The sequence below is a fragment of the Daldinia decipiens genome (assembly GCF_022478715.1).
Source record: "Daldinia decipiens strain CBS 113046 unplaced genomic scaffold F4813scaffold_4, whole genome shotgun sequence".
In the NCBI taxonomy this organism is placed as follows: Eukaryota; Fungi; Ascomycota; class Sordariomycetes; order Xylariales; family Hypoxylaceae; genus Daldinia; species Daldinia decipiens.
The window spans coordinates 64,864-91,161 of NW_026054547.1; the positions used below are offsets into that span (position 1 = coordinate 64,864).

The window sequence follows — 26,298 nt, forward strand, 5'->3', positions numbered from 1 at the left end:
CAACGAAGTGTAACTTTGTGGGCTTCCTATTTTAGGAATGATTACCGGCAACTATATGTTGACAAGTTCGGTATCACGCACATTGTATTAAAGCAGATAGATAAGTGGTACTTGAAGTTGGAATCCATAGGCTTAGAGGCTTATACCGAGTGTTGTAACGTCGGCCAGACATCTAAAGCCAGGAACAGCATCTCGATATGCGTATCCGCCCTGCATAATCGAGCAACTAGCGGTGGTACAAGATGTAGCCAATGTATGCTGTGAGTCCTTGCCTAGTGTGAATATGATTCTAGAACTTGTTATGAAGGCCCGAATCGAGAGAATAATATGGAGGTTAGTTAGTAAGGTGACGTGGTTGTGAGAACGTTTTACGATTTTGGTGTCTGGCCAAGTTGCTGATGTGAAGGTATAGGACAACTGCTACATACTCGGAGCTAGTCATCCCTAGCACCAACTGCGATGATGCCTTGTCTGGAAATATTATACCCGAATAGGGGAATGGCCTTGGCTCGCTACCTAATAATACTTCAAGTTACGGACATACACGGTTCCATGAATCGGGAGTTGCTTCGGGAATTAGGAAAAACATCCCGTAAAATTGTTCGAAACAGCCTTACTGTTTTAGCCTTGCTAGGCTTGTCCGAGTAGAATTGCTTTAAACTAAACTCCCTCGATGAATCTCTTATACGGTAAGCAGTTCTAATACCAAAATATAAAAGACGGAAGGTTTCATTTAGCGGAGGACGGCCGATGGACATGCGGGCCGATGCCGATTGCCCCTGCAGGTCCATCAAGGGTCTAATGTAAAGAAAGAAAAAAAAAAAAAAGAAAAAAAAAACTTTAGATCTATCGATAGGTACATTCAATTGCACGCCTTATATACGAGACACGGAAGTACCTGATAAGAAACGCCCCGCAGCTGACTTTGAAATTGCCCCTCCATCTTCCCGCTCTACCAAGTCTAGACCCCGCGAAGCCCGCGCAAACTTCCGGCCTCGTCTCAATCAAGTTTGCCTACCAGGTACTTCCGACAGTGACTAGGTCCCTGAACATACATGTATGCAGGAACAAGGCTTGCAAGAGCACCGATTCTAATTCCAATTCCAATTCCAATTCTACATATTTACCTAAAAGTCCTCTAGCAATCCTAATTGTGCTTTCCCATCTGCATCCGTAGGAAAATATGTCGACCTCCGCTACACAAACCGTTATAACATCGTCGACGTCAGAGGCGCCGAAGCTCACGATCAGGGTCGGCACGCGCAAGTCAAAACTGGCCCTGAATCAAGCCGACTATGTCGCCACCTCTCTAAAGCAATTACACCCAACGGTCGATTTCGAGATCAAGGGAATGCACTCGACAGCGGATAAGGATAAAATAACGGCGTTGTACAAATTCGGTGGCAAGGGGCTATGGACGAACGAGCTAGAAGCAGAACTTGTGGCAGGGGAGCTCGACATCATTGTACACTCTCTAAAAGATATGCCGACGACGCTACCAGAGGGGCTCATTCTGGCCTGCGTAACGCCTCGAGAGGACCCACGCGATGTTGTTGTCGTCAAGAAAGGATTAGAAGACAAATACAAGAAGCTGGCAGACCTACCAGCGGGTGCCGTCGTTGGAACCAGTAGCGTCAGACGCATGGCGCAAATTAGACGACGGTACCCTCATTTGGAGTTCAAGGACATGCGCGGCAACATCGACACTCGGCTTCAGAAGCTCGACGCCGAAGACAGCGGGTTCTCGGTGCTGATCCTAGCCGCTGCAGGCTTACACCGGATGGGTCTGGACGGGCGCATCGCACAATACCTCGACAGCACTACGGAGGGCGGCGGTATGCTGCACGCCGTTGGTCAAGGTGGCCTAGGCATCGAGGCGCGAGCAGACGATCAGAAGACGCTCGACTTGCTAAAACCCCTCGAGGATGTCCAGGTCATGTTAGCGGCAGAAGCAGAAAGAAGTGTCATGAGGACCCTAGAAGGCGGTTGTAGTATTCCCATCGGCGTAGAGACTAAATGGGTAGGAGACAACACGCTGAGATTAACAGGGACAGTTGTCAACGTCGAAGGCACAGAAGCCGCCGATGCCGAAAAGGTCGAAGAGATCAAGACGCGGGAGGAGGCCATTGCGTTCGGCAAGAAAGTAGCCCAGCAGCTGACGGACAACGGCGCGCAAAAGATCTTAGACGTGATAAATGAGGAACGAGAAGCCAACAAAGATAAGGCGGAACCATGGGTACCAGCGTAGAGTTACCATATAGAACGGGGGCATACAAAATCTGGGCTTGTAAGGGAAGATTGCGGACGATGCTTTTTTAGACTTGAGCCGTCCATTCTATGTAGCCTTTATGTAGAATCTGCGCGGATGCTTTCGCCATGACGATGAGAATACCCGAAACGAGTTTATGATACAAGGTTGAGCCCGTCTCTGTCCCACTCGCTGGTTGTTGAATGCCAATATCCATTTCCGGTGAACACCTGCCCCCTGCCCCCTGCGCCCCCGCCCCCATAACACATCACTTACACATAGAACTCCTCATCCCTCTCGTATACGGGTCTAGTGTGCCTCCGAGCCGGTAAACGTCTTGTACTCCTCGAGGTCCATAAGAGCGTCGAAGTCCTTGGCGCCCTGCTCGCCAACCTGGACCTTAACGATCCAACCGCCGCCGTGCGAGTCGTCCTCGGGAACCTGGTTGATGGTACCAGGCTTCTCCTCGAGGGCTAGGTTGACGCCGGTAACCTTGCAAGCGATTGGGGCGTTGATATCGGCGGCGCTCTTGACCGACTCGACGGCGCCGATAGCGTCGCCCGCGCTAACCTCCTTGCCCTCCTCCGGCAACTCGACGTACACAACGTCGCCCAGCTCCTCGGCGGCGTACTCCGAGATACCGATTACGCCAGCCGTCTTTTCGGCGTTCAGATCGATCCATTCGTGGTCCTTGGTGTACTTGCGGATATCTCCTACGGTGGCGGTTAATGGTGGTCAGCAACAAGAATGCAATGCTTAGGCTTAGGTGTGCTCGTGCAAGCGTCTGTAAGCGGTATTTTGGGGACTCGGGTGGCCTTGGTGGCCTGGTTGAAGGGCGACATCGGATAACTCACTTATCGGTGAAGCAGAGAAAGCTCGCAGCGTCGCTGGTTGCCAATTGGATCTTGTGCGTGGTGCTTGTGCTAGTCGAGACAAGGTCGACGGTCTAGCTGCCCGAAGGCATCGCGCGATTGAGGCCATTATGGGAGTTGGAGTATGACACGATAGTTCGTAAGAGGGGGAGATGTTGTAGACCGCAGCTTTGACGAAGCTAGCTTTTTGTTTCGAAGCTTTGTGCTTAGGTAGGTACAGGTGTCGGTACAGGTGTCGGTACAGGTACTGGTACTGATATCGTATCGATGATACATACCACTACTTTAAAATTGTCAAATGTTGGTACGATCCTCAGCTTGGCGCCGAACAGTTGCCCGATATATGAATCCGCACTGTTTATCTTAGTGTAGCATTCACCGAGCCGTACAGTGCGTTGTCGCAGGATCCGATAAGGTATTAGCCAATCCAAACTCCTCAATTGCCCCGCGTCATGATGAAAACTCCGGGTTATTCCACATCTCAATTGATAAGAAACATCATTATAAGCATATCCACGCTCAGTCGGAGTATTTAGGTACATATTAAAATATACCATACAACCAATGGACGAAACTCCCATAGTTCTTTTATATGGAAAATGCTTCGATAAGATCAAAGGCGTGCTACTTGAAAAAGAACACTTTTACTTAGTACCGGAGACACTCAATTATTCGCAAGGGACGATTAAACACATCTCATTGGCCTAGGTTAGTACGTATAAGAGTATATAAAGAGAGCAGGGTAAAAGTTAAAGGAGATATGGAACTGGAAGCAAGTCTATCTCCAAAGGCGTTTACAAATGGGCAGTTAGAGCCATTTTATGTTTAGTAGTGCTCTATGACCCAAAGACTTAGCCCATAAGTTACTATGCCGCAGTAGAAGTCGGTTATCATCATTGTGTATCCTGGGTAGTTAGATTTATGTAAACACCCCCCAAAGCGCCTTTTAATTCGATATCCTTATGTCTCTTCATTACCGCCATAGCAATCTACTTATTAAGTTGTCTATGCATTTCTGCAATTAAGGAGGACCAATATCATACTTGGGTGGGACAGTATAAAGGTTCCACTGCTTGAAAAATAGGTCGGGTCTGGTGGGAAGAAAATACTGGCTGAGGCCAACACGAACCGTGCCCAGATGAGCGGCATAATAATCAAAGCTTTAGCGATGCCTATATGAAGTCCGAAGTACTCTGAATTGCGATCCAAGTGTTCCTAGATATTTAGCCGTAATGCTGGTGGTTCGCCTCCAAATACTCTTTACATGATAGTCACTAATAAATCCAAACAGCACATCTAGAGTTACAAAGGAAAACAAACGCATACATACCTAATTAAATAACACAGAAATAAAGGATCTTAACAAAAAAGTATGCAAAATAATTTGATGAATAAATCAAATTTAAATGGGATACTTTAGTGTGATTGGCCTGGACCCGATGCCAGTACATACGCCCTTTGGAAGACATATGTTTGGGCAGGGAGGAAAGGGGCGAAGGCCCCCAAGAAAGAAACATCGTGGTATTGTTGGAATTTCTATCTCAACTCCAGCGCTACTCGTTCAAAATTCTAAATATTCAATTACGATCATCATTGTCACTTAGATCCAAGCAACCTAGTAAAATTTCTAGCATGACATTAGACCTTATGAAGACATGTCTCTCAGCAGGCTGCGAGAATAAGGCCGAATCTTTACAATGCCCAACATGCCTGAAGCTGGGTATCGACAACAGCTACTTTTGCTCACAAGACTGCTTCAAAGGTGCTTGGGTAATGCCCCTCCTGGCACCTTAACCCACACGTTCCAGACATTCGCCTCTAGGATCTTTAACCTGATCATCTCGAATACTAACACTATATAACAGGCCGAACACAAGAAGATACATAAAACTATCCTAAATAAGACGCAAAATGGTATTTATCAAACTAATCATGTCGGGAGTATTTCTAAACTATGTAGCTATAGCGACCGGGACGGGAACGTATAATCCATTCCCTTCATTCTACTTCACCGGGCCATTACGACCGGTTTATCCCCTCTCTCCAAGGCGCGAAGTCCCAAAGACGATACGGCATCCAGACTATGCAGAAATGGGAATCCCGACAAGCGAGTTAAAGCTTACTAGGAATAAGATCGACACCCTTGATGCCGAAGGACAATATGCCATGCGTAAGGTCTGTAGACTAGGACGAGAGGTACTGGACCTCTTGGCAGCCGAAGTCAGACCTGGAATTACCACTGATTATCTTGATGAACTTTGTCATAAACTCTGTATAGAACGTGATGTAAATATCTTTATACTAACCCTCGAGCTTTCTGCCGTGTTAACTATATCTAGTCCTATCCTTCCCCGTTAAATTATAAAGACTATCCCAAGTCGTTTTGCACGTCTATAAACGAAGTGATGTGCCACGGCATCCCCGACCAGCGTGTACTCGTCGATGGCGACATCATAAACTTGGACGTTAGTTTGTACCACGGAGGACACCACGCGGATCTGAACGAAACATACTATGTTGGTGACAAAGCAAAAACAGACCCCGATACCATCAGAGTGGTTAAGACAACAAGGGAATATCTACAAGAAGCGATCAAAGTAGTGAAGCCCGGCTATCTGGTCCGAGACTTTGGCGCCGTCATCGAGAAATATGCAAAATCAAAAGGTTGCAGTGTCGTCAGGGACATCGTCGGACACGGCGTCAACACTCATTTCCACAGCCCACCTAATGTTCCTCACTACGCTAGGAACAAGGCTGTTGGGGTTTGCAAGCCTGGAATGTCGTTTACCATTGAGCCTATGATTTCTTTGGGGAAGCATCAATTCGTGACATGGCCTGATAACTGGACCATTACAACGATTGATGGGAAGAAGTCGGCGCAATTCGGTGAGTTTACCCACCTACTTAACTCTTAGACATCTATTTATATGCGTTCGGAGAATTCATATGACTGACATATATATCCTAGAGCATACATTGCTGGTGACCGAGACGGGCGTCGAGATCTTGACTGCTCGGCTACCAACATCGCCTGGCGGCCCTGTTCGTACGCCGGAGGATGTTTGACTGTTACTTTAGCGATACTAACCTAGTAGTTATTTCAGTAGTTATTTCAAAAAACAAGACTGTTCTCCGCGCTAAGCCTAATACATGTGTTTCTTAAATGTAGACCGTAACGCGAGTTTCATATACCATGAACCCAGCTCATTGACATCGTCCAAGATAATTTCCTAAATTACTTCCTCTGATCTGATAGGCTATTAACTTATTAACTTCATATTCAATTAGAATGTCTCTATGGTTTACGTAAATTCATATAATACCAAGCAAGTCAGGTTTATTGCCCCCCCTCGTCAACAGCGCAGTAAACAATTGTCCGGAGCGCCAATTGCAACCGACAACGTTAACAGCTACTAGCTGTCTATTCGTCTGCTGACGGGAGATTTCCGCAACATTGATTTAGGTAAGACATACATGTACGTACCTAAATACCTAAATACCTAAATACCTAAAAGCCAGGATGGTTTCCGATTCGACTGTCCGTATGTCACACGTGAGAATAGACCTGCCTATGGGTAGCTGGCGGCCTATTAACGTTACCAGATTCAGAATAACAACATCAAATGTTTTGTGTTTCCTTTCGCGAATTGACGTTTCGCGTCGCGTTCGACAAGTGATCATCCTCCTGTATTTTGCGATATTTTATTGGCTCGTTGCTGTTGGTACTATAAACTTGGCCGCGCCAAAGCTTGCAACTGTTAGCTACAATATGCACCTAAGGTACTTGGAAGAGAGTAGAAGAAGAAACAGAACCTTACATACCTAAGGAGGTAGGCACTTGCCTGAAAACATTAAACTCGTTAATGTACCTACCTAACCTAATGTACGGATTACTGAAGTAAGCAATAACCCACATGTGCGATAACCCACCTAAAAATAATCCCACCCAAACCAGTTAACCTTGTCGCAAATGCCCCCTTTGCCTTTTGCCCCTCAATCGCGTACATAGTACATACATCAAGTATTTCGTACTTCTTAAGGTTCCACCCGTCACATCTCCCGGGATCCCGCATCGTTAAGCATCCTACCTTGACTTTTGCTCGACTTGGACTTTACCACCATTCCACCACTGCACGTCTTGACCTTTTTCGAAGGCCCGCCTCAGGTACGAAGGTATGTATGTATGCACGAAATTATTACCTACTACCCCGGACAACCTTAGGTTAGGCATTCATCTGTGGGCGACCAAATTGTCAGTTGCTATCGCCTGAAATTCTAAGAAATTCTGGTCCTCATCTTCCCCTTTCCTACCAGATTTGATATCTACCTAACCTACCTACCTACATACCATCTGCATCTTGGGATCGACAGCCTAACCTTGACGGGTTGCCAGTTGAACTCATCCCCATATACATAACCATCAGGACTAACACTCATAGACGCTGAAGTACTCGTACCCAACATTCCTCATTACTTGTCGGAACCCTCGCTATCCATTCCAAGACAACTCCGATGAAGTCGAATACGGGGCTAATCTGAGACCTTCTCATCATCCGTCCCGAGATTCGCCCACATTCCTTGCGTTTGAATAGCGTCCGGCTATCATTTCTGCCTCGTATTCTCCACTGTCGCCTTCCAACCTGGATTCGTTAACCCTTTCGGCGGGGTCCGGAGCCCAGTTCCACGACGTCGTAGACACGATGGAGCAAGATCACATTGCTGCGTCTCTCCCCCACGATGTCCACGATGTCCAGGATGATACCCTTGTTGGTTTCGATGGGCCTATGCATATCGGGGGTGAATCAAGCGGTCACGAACCTCACCACCGGCAATCGCAGTCTCTCGACCGAGGACTAGCCAACAACGCGCACACCAATGACATCGACCCCAACACTATCGACTCAAACGTTGTCGATCCCAGTGCTCAGTTCGAGGCCCATCCATATGAACCTCCTGCGCAGTCTATGTCGAGACCTGCTTCATCATCCGGTCCTGGCGAAAGGCACTACACCGGCGAGACTCCGAGGGAGAGCAACGGTGCAGATCGCAATACTCGAAACCACGTCGTGATCAAGGTCGGCATGGTGGGAGATGCGCAGATTGGGAAGACATCACTGATGGTAAAATATGTCGAAGGTAGTTGGGACGAGGATTATATTCAGACGTTGGGTGTCAACTTCATGGAGAAGACGATCAGCATACGAAATACCGAGATAACGTTCAGCATATGGGATCTAGGCGGCCAGAGAGAGTTCGTCAACATGCTTCCCCTAGTTTGCAACGATGCCGTTGCCATACTTTTCATGTTCGACTTGACGCGCAAGAGTACGCTTAATAGCATCAAGGAGTGGTATCGCCAGGGACGAGGCTTCAACAAGACGGCGATTCCTATTCTGGTAGGAACGAAATATGACCACTTCGTTAACTTTCCGAGAGAGGACCAGGAGGAAATTTCGAACCAGGTAAGCTTGCATGTGACATGAAATAAGGAACTGTAGCTTACAACCGATTTAGGCAAAACGATTCGCCAAGGCGATGCGAGCTGCTCTTATCTTTAGCAGTACTAGTCATAGCATCAACGTCCAGAAGGTTAGTCCCGTCTCATATTCGCCATCTGCTGGTATTTTAAATGGAGCCATGCTAACTATCTCTCTTTAGATCTTCAAGATAGTCTTATCAAAGGCCTTTGACCTCAAGTGCACGATACCTGAGATCGAAAATGTTGGCGAGCCCCTCCTGCTCTACCAGTCGGTTTAATCTTGAACCCAACCTACACTTTGTAGTGTTTGTTGGAAGAGGCCCTGCGTGGTGTTAATCCAGCCCTTATTATAATTGCGTGGTTTCGATTCACGCCACCCCTTTACATTTTACGATATTCAACGGCCTTTACGACAATACGAGTTCCAGCCAGTTCTGGACCTATAAATCCTGTAGCTTTGCCACATGGCCGAAACATGTTCTTGACGCCTGACGGCCAAGCCTTCCAGCCTTAGAACATTCGATGCTTTACCTCGGGAGCATTCCTTTGATGAGCTGACATAATAACGCCGAATCGTTAAGAATACACATCTAGATACATTTCCTTTGTATGAACCGTCGCTAGGCGGACTCGATTTGCACTAGGGTTTATAACATAGTTTCGCATTAAGGAGTACATGGGCAATCTCGACTCGGAGAGGGCATTTGCCAAGCAGGATCGCCGGACGACAGATTGCCAGTCACTTTTTTTTTGGCATGGATAATCAACAAAAAATACACCCACCGTCGATCCTGAATTTGTCTTTTCGGTCACTTGGTTTTTTTTTTCGGCCCGGAGGAGGGGGTTTGGAGGCCATATATGATTTTAATCACTAGTCGTTTGGTACGCAACGCAAGTTGACGTTGTAGTTCCACACGATGTTGGTTTTGAGCTTCACACCCGCCCTACCTACTTGCCCATCTTTGCACATCATCGCTGTATGGTATATGGCAACAATGCAATGCCGAGGGGGGAAAGAAGGGATGTTGGAACTACCACTACAGTTGATAGTAGTGTAGTAAGTAAGCAGAAGAAGAGAAATCAAGACTGATGAAAAGCAAGTACTTCGTGTCCGGTGCCGTGGTTCGACTTTGTGAATGTTGCTTTGCATATAGTTATACCTACCTATCTTAGCTGTTCTCTTCTCAGAACTACATCTTATCGCTTGCTCCTCTACTGAGGAAGCATGATACTTGAGCTATCATGGCAAGGGGAATTTTATTTAATTAGCCTCATCGCACTTCCATCCCGTTTTCTCTAGCTCATGGGCAGTATTACATAGAATTACACGCTCTCCCCTATCCACACCTATGCTAGGACTAGGATCCACCCACTTTTCGTGAACACCGCTATTCTCTCCCCTGTTCTCTACCTCATATAAACCACAAAATATAGGACCCCCCTCCCCCCCCTTTGTATAGGAGCCTCCATTAAGGACCTGCACCCCATAATCGTTTTATCACATGTGAGCATCTCAAGCCGGCCCGCCCTTGTGCACGCCGTCGCCGTCGCCCTTCTGCGGGTCCTCGCGGGGGTGCTCGGCGGCGGTCTTCTTGGAGGGCACGTCGGACGAGCTGGTGGCGGCGCGCGTGTCCTTCTGCCGGATCATCTCCTTGTAGTCCTCGTGCGCGGCCTTCTTGTCCGCGTAGTTGGTCGCCACGTCGCTGTTGTCCGCGCTGGGGGGCGGGACTTGGCGGCCCGTCTGGCTGCTGCCGTGGGCGGCGTTGGGGTTGCCGTCTTTGGGGGGTGGGTTTTCGTCGCTGTCGGAGTCGGAGTCGGATGAGGGCGGTGTGGAGGCGGGAGTGGAGGAAGAAGAAGAAGAAGAGGAGGAGGAGGAAGAGTCTTCGCCGGGTTCTACGGCGGGTGCTTTTTCCTCGTCAGGGACGGGGGCGCCGCCGTGGGTGTGCTCGGAGGTCTTTTTGGAGGAGCTGGAGGAGAGCAGCCATGTTAAGGCTGGGATAGTGAAGACGACGGAGCCGATGAGCCTGTGAGTAGTAGATGTTAGTAGCCTCTACCAAGACAAATTTTTGCTTCTGCTTCCGCTTCCGCTTCCGCTTCCCCGGCAGTTCTCCATACGCAATTGCTCGTACGATATTGTCTTTTACCCTCTCAAAATTACCCAATTGACCCAGAAAAGCAAAAAAAAAAAATATAAAAAAACTACTCACCAAGGCATATCACTCGTCTTTTCCGCGCTCGCACTTCCGGCATGACCACTGGACGAGTATGCTCTCTTCGTAGCCGAGCGTAGTGCGGACTGCCGCCGAGCCGACGTAGCAGCCCGTCTAGCAACGGTGCGCAGGGAAGAAGCAGCAAAGACGCGAGGTGTCGACATTGTCTGTGTGTTTTTTTTTCTCGGACTGCCTCTGGACGGAACAAGAGAGTGAAGTGAAATTACAGGTAACGCAGCTCAGGGAAGCAGAAATGAAGGACAAACTCGATGCAGCTAGAGCGAGGGAATTGCAAAGAAAGTTTGTTTCTTATGTAAGTCGGCTATGTCTCTCTTACGGTTCAGTCTCTTACGGTTCAGTCAGCCGAGGAATTCCGTAACGGCTTGTGCTTGCCGAGACGAATACAAATGTCAAAGATAAAATAAATAAATGTTGTTATTAGCTTTGAGAAATAATTACCTGGTTAATACTAGAAAAATACTATTCCGTACAAGTATTAAAATTGTAAAATGTAAAACTTTTATCTATTTAGAATCTTCTCGCTTGCTCCGTGCCAATTGCTCCGGCAGCTTGGTGATTCTTTTTTCGAAGCCATCCATGTCATCCATTTTATCCATTCTTAGCAGTAGCAGCTCACTGCGTCCATGACCGGAGCTTGTGTGGGGCCTTCCCCAGTTAAAAAGGCACCATTTCCACTAAACAACACCGTTCCTTTACGTCATTAGAATGCAGTACGTACCCTCAATTGCCTAACCTACATGTAGGTAGTCCGAACTGAGAGTAGCTTGGCCGTAGCTCTTTTTGTGCTTTTGTGGCTTTTATGAAATGCAACCTTCACTAGAAACATCCGAAATCAACATTACGAATTAAGGTCTCTTTCATCTTATATCTACTATCATGGAATGTCACTTGAATCATTATGAACCAGTAGTCAGCCGCATACTACCTACTAAAAACAAGCAATCAATTCTTCTTCGTGTATTCCGTAACAGGTATAGCCATAGTCACCGGATACATAGGTAGGTGCGATAGCTACATATTTTCGTAAGCGTCCTGAACTTCCCTTATGCAGCTATCTCTTTATTCTCTTCCCGCAGCGACTTGAGTTGCCGCTCAAAGTCCTTATTGACCCATTCCCAATACTGTTGCCACACGGGGTTTTGTACTGCCTGTGACGCCTGAGCTTGTCCTACCGAGCCACTTGGTCCACCACTTATACTAGGTAGGGTAGTCTTGGTTTTCTCGACCAGGAGGAGGGTGACGCGCAGTACGCTTTTAATAGCCTCCTCTTGCTTCTCTACTTCCTGCTTCACCGCGCCGTCCCTCAGTTTTATCGATAGCGTCTTCCTGTAGCACTCGGCGATCGCGTCTAAGCGCCGAGTCGTCTCTTCGGGATCAATCACGATCAACTTGCTCAGCATGAGATTGCAGAGGGACCGGATGTCATTTTCATCGTTAAGGCCGGCGATGATGCGATCGTAGAATTCGAGAGAACTGACACGTGAAAACGCTGTCTCCATGAGAGCATAGAGAGTCTCGTAAGCGCTCTAGATGAGATGATCAGTAACTTCACTCTATTAGAGACGGGCCAGACCGCAATTACTTACCTTGCGAACCTCTAATCCATCATCCACCTGATGTTTGAATGGCCCCATCTGAACTTCGCGGATGAGTTCCGGTTTGATTACAGACTCTTGTATGACATAGGGTATTAATTCTCCCAGGTGGGGTAAAATCAAGTCGGGTTTGTTGTGTGCTGCTGAATTTAAAGCCGTCATGCCTAGGCGGCGGATCTCCATGTCTTTATCTTTTAGAACAGTCAAGAGCATATCGAATAGCACCGTCTTCAGCATTAGATCAAACGACTCGTCGCTGTCTGGGAGTGTGTATCGAAGCGCTTGTACAGCTACACCTCTAAAGGCTGGTGAAGGGTCTCCCAGAAGTTCCTTCGAAAGTTAGTAGTTATTCAAGAATACGTGTATTGAGACATACCTGTAGTTTCGGGATATAGGTCTTAGGTTCCATAATAGCCAATCGCCCGATGCATTCTGCGCATATCGCCTTATTATCATCAAGTTGAGATGCTGAAAAAAGTAAACGCCAAATTTCGCTCTCGTACGAGCTGATGTTTGTTGACGATGCAATGGCCTGGTGGAGGATCTCTCTGATGGATTGGAGAAGTAGGTACTGTTGGCCGCCGGGCTGCTTGATTGCGTTAAGAATAGTTGGTAGAAATACTGACACATTCCCTGCGCCCGCACGCCCAAGAGCAACCGCGGCAGATACCGAGACTTTGTCTGGCTCATCGTGGAATTGCTGCAAGAAGATGCCCGGTTGAAGGCCAGACTTGGCTCCGAGCCGCAATCCAATCTCTCCCAATATCGCCAATGCAAGACTTTGCCTGGCAGTGTCGGGTGGCGATTTGTTGCTTGACTTATTGAGCTCGTCGATAAAGCCCTCGACGCTAACATCGACCTGCCCGCCACTCGCGACAAACAAAGCACCCGCAACTTTACCCACGACCGCGGGATCGCCCGCCACACCAACTTCTAGAACGCCACGCATTAACGGATTTCCTATACCCGTCTCACCAACGCTCGTCACAAGAGTCACGAAGGACTCCAGCGCTACGCCGGCGATATTCTTCTTAAGAAGTTCGCAAATGGGCTTGATGAAAGTAGGCGACGAGATCAACTGTGGATGTATTCGTTGAAGCTTAGCAACGACGAGGAGAGCAGGGCTCAAGAGATAGCTATCATTAGTGGATATGACGGGCAATATAGCCGTCACGATCTCATTGGCCGTGTCTACTTGTATCTTGTTACCAGCTGCCGGGGAAAGAACCAGGTGCTGTAGAGCTTGGATGCTAGCAGCTCGGAGAGCGCGATTTGACTTTCGAAGTTGACCACAAAGCTCCAATGCAACCTGCTCGATCCAACCAGGGTCGAGGTCAATAGGCGGTAAGGAATGTGCCGCTACGTTGTCAATTGCTCGTACAGCGTATAGACGTGTCGTTTCGTTCCGTAGACGATCCAGAAGCAAGTTCAAAGCAGCCTGGCGCTTATCACTAGGAATAAGAGCGATTCCATCCGGGGACGAAGTTCTCGAGATCAATGTCCCAAGTGCTTGGATGGCCTTCTGGCGCACCTCAGTATCGGCATCATTCGCAGAAGCACGATCTACTATAATCTCGTATAGTTTGTGAAGTTCCGGCTTGTACTTATCGGTCGTCAATCTTGCACGAGGCGGGGTTATAGCCTTAACCAGCTCTTCGGCTGTCCTGATGGCCTCGCTAGAAATTTTATAGAATCTGTCACGGACTGCAGAAACCACCCCCGCAACAATGCTTTCAAGGTAGCGCTGAAATAAGTTTGATGAATGAGTCTTTGCTATATCACTTGTAAAGCGAAGGACCGCTATGCGTAGTGTCGTAGCAGTAGCCGACGCGGCACCCGATAATGCAGTCGACGTTGAACCGGTACCGCCTGTCATTCCTTTGGTAACGTCAATGATGGGTTGCATAACCTGGTCAAAATAGTCGGCCAAGCCACCATTCTGCACCGCGATTAAATCATCCAGCAAATTGATTATTGCCTGCTTCGTGGCTATTTGTTTCCCTTTAAGCAACTTGGTTGCCGACTTGACAATCTGCGGCGTGAGCTTCTTCAGGTCGGCGCGTGGCCCGGTTGGCGGAACTGATTCGCGAGTAGGGGAGGTAAGACCAGTAGCTCCAAGATAGGGAGCCTTGTTGGTGTATGTGATACCGCCGCTGCTCTGTCTTCGACGCTTTCGGTTCCCTACAAGAGAATGTAGGAGCTCCTCATCGGTTGAGATAGATTGGATCACACCTTCGCCCGTCTTTCGAATTAAAAGCGCTACAGTCCCAATTATCTCGAGACGCACACTTTCTTCCCGCTCGTCAAATCGCTTAACTAGCGGAGGGGCAATTTCATTATATAAGGTTCCCTTCTCGAGAAGATCGGTGCTTCGCGTCGAGATCAAGGTATAAAGGGCCTTTACGGCACATCTGCGGACCTTCCAACTGGCGTCGTCGTCGTCATCAAACCCAGCGTCGTCATCAAATTCATCGTCAACATCATCTTCGTCATCGTCATCAGCATCATCTTCCTCGTCCATATTTTCGTCTTCGTCGACCGCATAGTTGGGGTCAAACTTCGAATATCGAAGACATGCCGCGATGACTTCATCGGTATAATCTCTCATTTGTAGACCGCATGACGCCAAGAATGACTCGAGCGCAACTAAAGCCGCCTCCCGGACTTCGTTGAACTCGGGATGAAGTTGATCATTGCCTTCGCTAAGGGCATCGAGCTGGCTCTGTAACTCTTCCTGGTTTAGGGGTGATAAGACAAATTCGATGAGCTGAGGTAAGTGCTCGCCGAATTTATATGGGATCGACCGAGCAAGAGATCCCATTATAGAAATATAGAGGCGGCGCATGACTGGACTAAGTTTGGGTTGTTTTAAGGCTTTCTGGATCTTCGCAACAAACCCATCGAGGACATCAGATGTGAGGTAAGGCGCAAGAATAGCGAGCGCAACAACAGCGCGTTTCTTCACGGGAGAAGGTGTAGTTGTCCTTTCCAGGACCTGTACGACGACATCTTGCAACTTTTCGACTTCCAGCGGCTGCAATAGGGGACCGAAGCATCTAACCACCTCGATAAGTACGTCGACGGACTCTACGGTAGGGTCTCTATTTTTGTCCAGTATTCCGTGAGATTCGCTAGCCGCTTGCCTGGGCGCGCTGGAAGATGGAGGATAGCCGAGGATGCGTGGAATAAGGACTCGGCTGACTATATTGTACGTCTCGATCACCTCTCGAGAGGGTGTGACTCCTCGAACCGGCTTCTGAAGTGACGAGATAGCGCTACGCAGAGCGAGGGAGGGTATCGAATTATCCACCGAGTTTTTTATCTCGACCGCACTAAGTTTATCCAACGTGGGTGAAAGAACTGAGAGGGGGATTTTGGTAACTAATGGCCCGATGCTACAAGGTTATTAGTACTAACTTCTAGGTTGACTATAATTCATAATTCATAATTCACACATACCACTTAACCGCCAGGTTCTGTACCTCCCCGTTTTGATCGTCCAAGGTCTTTATGATATTGTCGACGATACGTGATGAAGTATTATAATCGTGAGTTAAAAAATCGACCTTCTGTTTAGTAAGCATCTGATGAAGGTCATTTAACGACATAAAACGGAAGTCGGGATCTGGGTCGGCCAGTTTGGCCAAGAGCCCAGCGATGGTTTGCGAGCTTGGATTGCTGACTGCCATGGCGATGTACAGGCCGGAGGGGCTGTCGCGAGCTGGGTCTCGGAATTTAGGGCGGAGATATATAGGTGATCAAGATGGCAAGCCTAAAGTGCACAGTAAGTATATGGTATTAAGAAGGGGTGGGACGATATAAAAGTAGTGTTTCTCGGGTTGGTTACTTGCCTCGTGAATCTGATTTCGTCGCAGAGGTTAGGATTACCTCGTCACAGTAGAGGTAGGTTCGGTATCTAGCGAATCTTAGGGCGAGCGTTAAGACCGAGTAATATTGAACTAAGGTCTTCCTGCGCAAAGTCAACATCTATACCTACCAAGCTAACAATGGGCATGCGTTAACGAGAAACATCAGGTACCTGGCTGCCTAGGATACCTAGGATAGGTACCTAGGATAGGCGAGGCGTCCTAAGAAACGTGATAGAGATAGAAGTAAAAGGAAATGGAATCACCAACTCTCCAAAGTCACAATCATGCTGCTAAAAAGAAACCCGTGTGCTGAACAAGAAGATAGGCGAAGAACGTTGCAGAAAAAGAAGAAATATTGGGAATTGTTGACGAGGGACGAATGTTGAAAGACAAATAGTAAATGGTAAATGATAAATGATAAACGAGGAAACCGCGGATGGTGGGGTTGTACCTACCTGTCGTGCCTTAGGTGCATACAGTAGCTTTTTGTGCAGCTGTGGCAGCTATGTAGTTGGAGGGGTTCCAGATGTGGCCGTGCAACTTCCTGCTTTATAGTGGATCTCAGGAGATACGTACCGTATTACAACAAAGCCGTGTTACCTAATCTCATATTCACCCCACAGACTCGATACCTTTTTGAAAGTATCATGACCATTGTTTGAGGAAACTATCATGAGGCCGAATGTCTCACCTATTTTAAGATCCTAAGATGTCTTTCATGGCATTTACCATATCAAATAACATGTTTAGAAGTAACAAGCTAGTTCAAGTAGTAACTACCTAGTTACTACCTAGTTACGCATATTCTAACATACCAACGGCGTAGCCCCTAACCCCTAATCAACAGCTTACAATGCGTAGTAAACGCATTTGGTAATTATAATTATAACGTCATGAAATACCCCTAGCCCTAATAATCCAAGACTCATTCTGAGTGTCTTACTGATATTTTCCTATGCTATGTGACATGAGGGTGCTCCCGGTCTCCTTGAAAGAGACAAGGGCACTATATATACTTTCCTAGTCGACGAAGATACACCAATCCCAGCCTTGTTAGAGGATTGGAAGTGGGAGAGGATACGGGTTAGGGGCACTTGCACCAGCAGACAGGGCGGATTTTAATAGAGTATCATGAACACTGGTATAATATGGACGCAACGCTAATAGTACACCCTTGTGAGAAAGATATGACAAAACAACGCAGTACTGTATATTTTCAAGTTTTCAAACTAATTCATCGCAAACACTCCGCCTATAATTTCTTAATCACATTTGTCCTTCATTTACTCATATCCACAGTAATGCCTAAACACCTAGAGAGTCTAAGCATTCATCGATGTTTGTAATTAGCTCTCGCGCTGCCGCATCAGCCTGTTCCAATTTTTCATTGATATTGTCCAAGTTTTCTTCATAACATAACGAGTAAATTTCGTCTACCAGGTCTTCAAAATCTTTACGCAGCCCAGAAAGGCCATCAAACTTTTTACGGACATCGCTTCTGACTTCTTCGTCGATGCTTTCATTTTCTAGTGCGATTTCGACTTTAGCTCTCTTCAGTGCCCATTCCTGGGTTTTGAGAACGAGCTCCTTGAACTGCTCGCTGTTGGAGGCCATCTTTAGTCACCAGAGTTACTAGAATCGGGAGAGTGAATGTTGTATTTTCCAATTGGCAGGCTAAGACGAAGTATTATCGATGTTTATCGAAGAATGATTGGTGATTGAGGTATAAATGGATGGTGTATGAATGGTTGATAGATGGATTTAAAAATTGGTCCCCTTGCCCGGGTAGAGGAGATTTATATACTGCTTCCTTTCAAACGCATCGTTCAATAGCATGATCAAGTCCTGATTTAGATCACAGTCAGTGTCCATCGTAATGCTAAGACATTATGTGAATCAGTACCTAATTACAGATTCATTAATCATCTCCGGCGGTCAATGGGATAGTCAGTTAGTACCACCAATAATTGATGATTCTGTCACTCTTGTAACATGGTCTTGGGGTACAGCAATTTGATTTGACTCATGAATGAATCTATCCTAACTCACGGCAATCCTCAGAACCGTGACAGAGACCGGCAAGGATCAAATCGGCACGTATGTAGTTATAACTTTTGAATAACATACCTAGAATGGAGCCAGTATTGTATATTTCCTCTTTCCCCAGCCAATGAGTTAGATTCTTAAACTATACGTCCACTATCAATTTACCTATTCATCATCACTTCTTCATACTAAACATTACCAATATCTCATTTCAGCCTACTAGGAAGAACATACAACCTCTCCCCTTTACATTCTAGCAGTAGCCAAAGATGGCCTCTCACAGCCAAGATGTCAAGAACGTCATAGATAATGCCAAGGTATGGTGCACGAAAAGAGTCGCTGTCGAGAGAGCATTGGATGGAAATATTAAGAGGAGTCTTAGAATTCGAGTTCGCGAAAAGTTTAACAGCCTTTCCAATTCGGGAAAACGGTTTGATGGCCTTATTTATGAAATCTTTACGTCGAAGTACGGGATGGATTGTTATTACGGTACTCCTACTGAAGAAGATTGGGAAAAGATCAAAGACGCATATGAAGAGGCCGCAGGGTTGGCTACAGAGCTGCTTGCAGTTCTTAACGATTGCTTACGCATCCTGCGAATTCATGTGTAGAAGATCTTAGGTGACGTATACGAGATAATTAAATCAAAGCACCCTTACGGGGGCCACCCTAATGGGGGCCACCTTAAATTTTTAAACCTTTAAAATAAATACCTTAACTTTAATTTAACGTTATTTAATTAAATTAAATTTAATTAATTTACAATTTATTATATTTTAATAATAATATAGTTTTTTGCTATCGATTTAATTAATAAGGTTTTATTTTTTAAATTAATATTGAAATTGTTAATTATAACTGTATTATTTAATTTTTAAGCTTTTAATTATTTTTTTTTATAATAGCTTTAATATTTATAAATGTTAAATTTAGATTAGGTAATATTTTACGCCGTTTTTACGGTTTCGTATTTGTTAATATTTTTTTTAAATATTTGGTGTAGGTTTTTATTGTAGTTAATTTTATAATAGTTTTATTAAAGATTTTACTAATTTTATTAAATAAAAATTTTATTGTAGGTTTAATAAACGTTATATTGAACTGGTGCTGGTGTATCAGGTGACCTTGACCTTGATCATGTGATCATATTCTTAGTATAAGTACCATTTATGGTCGCACACACCCATTTTACATAGTATCATCCACTTTTAATACAAGTCATTCCTTTCCTTCATCAGTTTTATCATTTAAAAGTCCTTGATATCAGGTTTAATAGGGCTTGATCCAAGGCCAAGACGTTTAAGTCTTGTTCAATATTAATTTTAAATAGTTTTTTAGTTAAAATATTAATATTTTGTAAATTTAAAGGCGTTGTTAAAGGGATTGGGGCTATATTTTTGATAAAATTAGGCTTTTTTGGGTTAAAAATAAAGTTTGGAGGGGCCGGGGTAGTATTAAAAGCCTTTTGGAACATAAACCGGTAATTTAACGGTTTATTTCGATTTTTAGAATAGATTTTTGTAGCTTTTTAGCTAGTTAGTATATTATATTTAATTAAACGTTTTTTTCGTATTATTTAATAAGTTGTAATAAATTTCTTTTTATTAAAATTAAAAATATAATATAATTGGTATATTTTAATAAATTTATAATAATAGTTTTGTTTTATTAATAAAAATATATTTATGTTAATAATTTATAAAATATGTAATAAATATGTTGGGATAAAAATAATATAAATTTTATTTATAAAGTATTTTTAAAAGAATTCTATTATGATATAGCTATTGTAACTATTAAAAATTAATAATTGTTATTATTAACGATTTAATAGTTTTTTTTTTTTTAAAAAAACCTTATAAAGCTATTTAAATGTAATATTATTATTAATCTAATTATTAAAAAATGTAATAAATTTTTAGCCTTTAAATTTAACGTTTTTATTATTAAGAAACCATTATTGTTATATATATTTATTTGTATATATAATAAAAAAATTTAAAAATTAGCTGTTATTATTAATGTATTTAATAATTAACGTTTAAATTTTATTACTATAATTTTTAACTACGATACGTTTTTTATAAGTTTTGTTAATAATTATTCCGTTATCCTTAACCCTTTCTATAATTTCCATTTTGTTAGCGTTATATATATATCTGACCGGGATATTCTTAATTTTAAAGGTTTTAAGTTGGTCGAAAAAAATATTAATATTATTAGCTATAGTTTTATTAATTTATTTATAATTGATTAAATAAGTTTTAGCCGATTTAATATTAGGATAATAAAATAAAAATTATATATGTTAATATTTACCGAAGATATTAAGTTGGTAATTATGGGTTAATAATTTTTTTGCGATATTTTTAAATTGATATAAGGGAGGCGTATGACTAATACAGCTTAACGTAACGGCCTAATTAGCTAATTTTTTTTTTAATACTTCAATAGTTTTTAACGTTTTTTTAAATAGTTATTTCGTGTTTTATAGCCTAATATTTAGTTCGTAAGGTAGTATTATAATATAAAATATTTTTTAAACGTTTATTATAAAGATACGCTATCAAAAACGTTGTTTATTACTGTAGCATAACGCAATTAAGCTAAAAAAGTAAATATTTTAAAATCGTAAAAAAATAAGGATTTAAATAATAAATTTTATTTTTTAATTAATTAAAAACTAATGAAATTATATAATAATTTATATGTGGACTTTATTGCAAACGTGTCGCGTTTTTGAGGTGGCCCCCACTAGGGTGGCCCCCGTAAGGATACTTTAACTTAATGAGAAATGATATTTATTAGCAATACCTAGCAATGCCACTCACTACCTTAGCTATTGATTCGAAATTTGTATTTAACGAAAGCAATATCAAATGAAATAAAATAAGTACCTTGGATATACGTATTCGTAGTGCTCTTTGTTCTCGATGTCTCATCCCGAGCCCCAAAAGAAATAAGGTATCGTCCAAATTAAATAGTGGCTCACGGTATATTAGATATGTGACATTGATTTGACCAAATATTGATAAACTTTACAAGTGTGAACGTATGTAATTTTGATTCATGTGGCATATGGCCTATCACATTTGACTATCATATTTTGCTCTCCTGAAAGTCAATAGTTTCATATTGCATTAATATAAATTAATGCAACAGCCACCAAATCCATCCCGGCCACTCAAGCATGACCGCAATTTGCAATATACTAGCCATATACAACTACACATAGATAGACGCCCCAACTACTTGCACGGCGCAAGAGACTTTTAGATCACCAACCGACCAGCCTTAAGGACTTAACCTCCATAGGCTCAACGCTCCGGCTCAATCAACCAAATCATAATTACTCCAGGGATTTTATCTCAGACCGACGTTTTCCTCCTTGCACCATATCTCTATTTAAAGAATGTCTACGGCTCGTCAGAAAGAAATCCAAAAAAAGCTTCGAGAACTAGAACACGAGCTACATGACCTGAAGAGGGAGGAGATTGAGGCACAAGAGGTTCTAGCTCACGAACAGGACCGTGACACACGGACAAGTTGGAGGCGATTCTTGGATGATGTCCAGGAATTGCAAAGAAGGCACACCGAGGAGAAGCGCAGGCTAAAGATCGAGTATGATCAAATAACAGAACAGACAAGAAGACGTGAGTAAAGTGGGAGTTCGAGACACTAGACCTTTACGCATTACAAGATCTACTATGGTGTTCTAGTCATACTATATGCCGTCGATTCGTTTCGGGTGATTAGGTGTAAGCTACCTGGATATCTACCTGTAAATAGCTACGATGTACACCAAACGTTAACGAATTCACAATGATCATCATCAAGAAATCAAGAATACAGCTTCATTGTTCCGTATAGAATTATAACACAACAACGTAAGGCCGTAAGTACCTGGTAGGTTAATATATTCTACAAGTTTCCTTTGTCCTAGTTATCCTGTTTAGAATCTCAACAATATCATTACTTACCCAAGTACCAAAGACCAAGAGTTGCGCAATAGTGATAGTTTACTGACAAGGTCTTGGTATGATTTGCATATGTGAATATAATCAATACTGAATCCCGAAGCATATAGCTTGCCATATTTAATAAGTATCTTCCGGCGCCCCTGGTGTCGATAATTTCGTATTATAGCATAGACCCATACTACAGCCCCCTGATTTATCCCACCTAGAAAAGCCTTACCGCATCTCGTGATTCCCAACCCAACGGCCCTTACCTTGCGCCCTTAGTATCCCCTTTGCCAAAATGCCTACGGCTTACCAGAACAAAATACAAAGGAATATTCGGAAAATAAACTGTGAACTACATAACTTGAGGGTGCAAACGAAGGAAATGCTAGAAAGAATAGCCCAGGAACCACACCCCGAGAAAAGGAGATGTTTGAGGGGGGCACTAGGCGAGATGTATAAATTACAAGGACTCTGGGTCACGGAAAGGCAGTGTCTAGAGTTAGAGTATGATCAGATCGCGTTGGGGGGAAAGATAGATTATTGAAGCAGGAGCTCGAAACACCGTACCCCTTTACGCATTGGAGACTCTAGAGAAATTGTCTCAGTTAAGTTGAACTTGATTTATGTTGTCCACGCGATCGCTATTTTGACCGCAGTCTTAATCGTTAGCCCCTATTAAGACTTATTAGTTTATTACAATTTATTACACAAACCGTATAACGCCATAGCTGTGGAATTATAAATAAGTAGTTTAGTCACGTAAAATCAAATATCGTCGCTGTAGTTTCACGATATCAAGGTTATACGGTCTACGCGACATACCGTAAATATGAATCTGCTTCGTGGGCAGCTGTATCCAGTGTGACCCCTTTTTCCTTTTTTTTTTCCTTCCTTTTCCATTAGGTTAACTTTGGCTTACGATTTTTATTTGCTGCTGAGGTATACTGGACATCTTTATCGCAGTGAATAAGTTTGAGAAGCTGCCAGGTAATATTTCCCTGTGTCGTATCTTCGGATATGAGCAGAGAGCTCCTTACTGTAGGTAGTACTGGGACATTGATACGATGACCTCGGAACTTACGACGTACAATGCACTTGTACCTAACATTTTTTATAGGAAACCTTTAGCCAGGGAGATTGGTTTGGAGTTTCGTCATCTACGTACATGCACCTATATATAGTACATATGATATTGTGATATTATTTAGCATTTAAAACGGCAGTCGTTAACCATGCAGCGGAAGAGCAACTGGTTTCGTGAGTAGTTGGAAGGAACTGTACTTATGATGAAAGGTAAAAGTGAGCGTTGTAGGCAATATTAGAAACACCACAAGCTCTAGCGTATACTCTCAGCACCTTTACATATTTACTTAATATATCAACTCGGCATCTAGCCATTTGCAGCGCTGAAATCACGAAATTTCTAATATTCATTACGTCTTACCACGAAATCCTACCTCGCAAAAAGCCCCCAGTTATCTATCTTCTCACTTCGAATTCCACTACTCATCATGTCCGACAGTTCCTCAGAACGGTCCATGGGCGACTATATCATCATTCGAATCTCACCCCCGAGCAGCCCACCCTTGGGAGCCGCGGACTGTCCTACAGACGACGAATTGAAGGAAAGGGGGCTAAAATCAAATAAAACTTCAGAGGGAACACCGGATAAAGAACCTAAGCAAGAGCTAGAACAGCAAGCGCCGTCGCCGGAGGTTACAAACCATGCCTCACAATCTGTTGCGAAGAAACCGAAGCCAGAGTTCAAAGGCCCCGTAACTACGGGATTGCTAGAGGAAGAACAAGAAGAGCTCGAAGAAGCGTAGGTCGTATTGGAAGAAACTATGGGCGTGCCTATGGTCAACAAGACCGACGAGGAAAGGGCGTTGTTATGCAAGCTGTTTCTGACCTATCACTTGAGTGTTTTAACCGAGGGGATGCGGCAATTCATCCGCAACGTGCTCGGGGTGCATTAAATTCTCTACTTGTCCCTTATCAGCGAAAATATCGATGGAGGATATCTAAGGAATGATGAGCTTTATTGAATGGATTAGAAGATTAGAAGCGTCAACTTTTACGCAAGCAGCTATCAACCGTGTAGAATAGCTGGTATCAAGCGCAGAAAAGGGAAGGTCAAGGGTAGTTTATCTTATTAAAACTCAGCAAAGTTATAGATAGGTACCTAACCTATAGTTTATTAATGACAAGAGCGGATATAACAAGCTATATTCAGCGTTGGCGATTTGATTCTGAGTAGTCCTTGCAGGTCTTCCTAGGTTAGGTAGTTTATGTGGTCATATTCGTATCTAATAGTACGAAATTATAGCACCGTTCGGTTGGGTATAGTTCCTTTCACCTCCCAGGTCAACTCCAATCTGCGTCATCCGGTTTATTGTCTCACGCCCGTCCCATATTTTGTACTTGAGGTTAAAACTAGAAACCTGATATAACAAGGAGAGCTGGTTTCCTCTATCCAACTCTAATAGTTCCTTACTCGAGGTGATTAGTTTGCTTCTGAACACGTCATCTGCAATATACGCCCCTTTCAACCACCTACTTCCGGACCTAGTATTGAACTGCTTCCGACCGTGCAAGACGCGGAGGTTATCGAATACAACGCACTCTCCAGGCTGCATCTTGTATTCGTACATCCATTGCTTGCCTTCTAGGAACTGTCGGAATATGGTTGCGGCCTCTAGCCATTCGCGATGATTTTGGCTGCCACTGGCGGTCTTGGCTACGCGTTGAATGCTGGATTGGAACGGCGGGGACCAGGCTACTTGGTGGTGGAATTTGGTTAATTTGGCGATGACGGGCCGCGACATCTGATAATAATGCCCGTGCTTCTTGTACTGATACCGTATATGTTTGTTGAGTAGATATTCAAAGAGCGAGCGTGGCCCAAGATCCATTAGATGGGAGGCTCTGATGCCGTCGCTAAACATAGACTCGCCGCCCTCGCATGTGTTCTCAAGACAGTGTAGGAGTTGTAGACGAGGCGGATCTTGCATGTACAGTAGGTCTTGATGCAGTCCGAGAAAGGAGTTTGTATACGCTACGTTTTCTGCATTCGGCTTAGAGCGTACATCCCAAGTCCTCCCATAGAATGTTTCTTGAAGATTTCCGATCTTATTGGCGATAGATACGACCGACTCCTCAGAAGATGGCACGTTGCGTATGAAGATTAGTCCGTGGGTATGAAGTCGGTGTAATCCGGAGTAAAATCCATGCTCACCTGCTATCCAGTCGTCGTAATCAATAGTAAGACGGTCCCGTTGGAATAAATCATTATCCCATAATGTTATTCCGGGTAACTCATATTCGAGTCGCAAGGAATCAAGCTGATTAGCTGTGTAGTAGGACACATGATTACCGGATGATAGAAAATCCCCCTCCCAAATGACTCTAAGACCTCCTTCTTCAGTCGGTTGGATTGATTTGATATCGAGTTCGGTCGGGACATCGCAAGTGCCAAAGTTTTTCTGGCCAGAGTCTGGGTTCACACATATGCTGCACTGACAGGAGTCGCGCAACCAGTGACGATCCAAGACTAACGGTTTCTGGCCCGGATTACCAACGTATAATGAGTCGTCGTCCCTCAGTCGGACTAATGAATAACCTTTTTCTGCTTGGGTTTCTAGTCCTCTTTTATGCCCGATCGAAGTTCGACTTGGTAAAGTTTGGACTCTAAGCCGTGGAACAAAACCTCGCCCCGCGGTGCTGCATCCACGAGTTTGAGTTGTTGACTGAGATCCAACCTCATGTTTCCAACGTAACGAAATAGAGTTCCTGTTTGCTCTATTTATAAGAGTCTGGCGAAGACCAAGGCTTAAGGTGGACCCGCCAGAACATATCTGCAAACTTTTGGAGTTCAGCAAGCGCCGCGACATACTGACCATGAGTGTATGATAACTATGGCTAGAGATGAGGCATAGGCATAGCTAGTGGGAGAATGCCCACTTGGGGTTCGTGAAGAAAGAATGGCCCTAACCT

The 26,298-nt window shown here is 44.2% G+C and overlaps 8 protein-coding genes across 8 annotated transcripts; 4 read left to right on the forward strand and 4 right to left on the reverse strand.

Annotated features, from left to right (window-relative positions):
* The first annotated feature begins 815 nt into the window (after nt 1–815).
* F4813DRAFT_346526 (porphobilinogen deaminase) lies at nt 816–2,481 on the forward strand. The gene has a single exon (XM_049241850.1). The coding sequence runs from the start codon at nt 1,184–1,186 to the stop codon at nt 2,246–2,248; it is 1,065 nt and encodes a 354-aa protein (XP_049103087.1). The 5' UTR covers nt 816–1,183; the 3' UTR covers nt 2,249–2,481.
* F4813DRAFT_346527 (glycine cleavage system H protein-like protein) lies at nt 2,415–3,507 on the reverse strand. The gene is made up of 2 exons (XM_049241851.1): nt 3,103–3,507; nt 2,415–2,961 (listed from the first exon to the last, which is right to left on the reverse strand). The coding sequence occupies exons 1-2, from the start codon at nt 3,227–3,229 to the stop codon at nt 2,558–2,560; spliced, it is 531 nt and encodes a 176-aa protein (XP_049103088.1). The 5' UTR covers nt 3,230–3,507; the 3' UTR covers nt 2,415–2,557.
* Nucleotides 3,508–4,752: 1,245 nt separating this feature from the next.
* On the forward strand, nt 4,753–6,186 carry F4813DRAFT_385659 (methionine aminopeptidase; the record flags this gene model as incomplete). Its single annotated transcript, XM_049246284.1, has 5 exons — nt 4,753–4,890; nt 4,986–5,034; nt 5,087–5,406; nt 5,460–6,006; nt 6,089–6,186. The coding sequence occupies 5 exons, from the start codon at nt 4,753–4,755 to the stop codon at nt 6,184–6,186; spliced, it is 1,152 nt and encodes a 383-aa protein (XP_049103089.1).
* A 1,468-nt stretch (nt 6,187–7,654) lies between these two features.
* On the forward strand, nt 7,655–9,174 carry F4813DRAFT_218541 (small GTPase). The gene is made up of 3 exons (XM_049239769.1): nt 7,655–8,582; nt 8,635–8,709; nt 8,779–9,174. The coding sequence occupies exons 1-3, from the start codon at nt 7,821–7,823 to the stop codon at nt 8,875–8,877; spliced, it is 936 nt and encodes a 311-aa protein (XP_049103090.1). The 5' UTR covers nt 7,655–7,820; the 3' UTR covers nt 8,878–9,174.
* A 756-nt stretch (nt 9,175–9,930) lies between these two features.
* F4813DRAFT_218557 (uncharacterized protein) lies at nt 9,931–11,105 on the reverse strand. The gene is made up of 2 exons (XM_049239770.1): nt 10,807–11,105; nt 9,931–10,623 (listed from the first exon to the last, which is right to left on the reverse strand). Exons 1-2 carry the CDS (start codon nt 10,971–10,973, stop codon nt 10,113–10,115), a joined length of 678 nt encoding a protein of 225 aa, XP_049103091.1. The 5' UTR covers nt 10,974–11,105; the 3' UTR covers nt 9,931–10,112.
* A 557-nt stretch (nt 11,106–11,662) lies between these two features.
* On the reverse strand, nt 11,663–16,338 carry F4813DRAFT_218763 (TIP120-domain-containing protein). The gene is made up of 5 exons (XM_049239771.1): nt 16,277–16,338; nt 15,885–16,197; nt 12,802–15,820; nt 12,417–12,755; nt 11,663–12,356 (listed from the first exon to the last, which is right to left on the reverse strand). The coding sequence occupies exons 2-5, from the start codon at nt 16,112–16,114 to the stop codon at nt 11,874–11,876; spliced, it is 4,071 nt and encodes a 1,356-aa protein (XP_049103092.1). The 5' UTR covers nt 16,115–16,197; nt 16,277–16,338; the 3' UTR covers nt 11,663–11,873.
* A 2,180-nt stretch (nt 16,339–18,518) lies between these two features.
* On the forward strand, nt 18,519–18,952 carry F4813DRAFT_346543 (uncharacterized protein; the record flags this gene model as incomplete). Its single annotated transcript, XM_049241852.1, has 1 exon — nt 18,519–18,952. Exon 1 carries the CDS (start codon nt 18,610–18,612, stop codon nt 18,949–18,951), a length of 342 nt encoding a protein of 113 aa, XP_049103093.1. The 5' UTR covers nt 18,519–18,609.
* Nucleotides 18,953–24,371: 5,419 nt separating this feature from the next.
* F4813DRAFT_346545 (Clavaminate synthase-like protein) lies at nt 24,372–26,291 on the reverse strand. Its single transcript, XM_049241853.1, has one exon. The coding sequence runs from the start codon at nt 26,202–26,204 to the stop codon at nt 24,612–24,614; it is 1,593 nt and encodes a 530-aa protein (XP_049103094.1). The 5' UTR covers nt 26,205–26,291; the 3' UTR covers nt 24,372–24,611.
* Between the last annotated feature and the right edge of the window lie 7 nt (nt 26,292–26,298).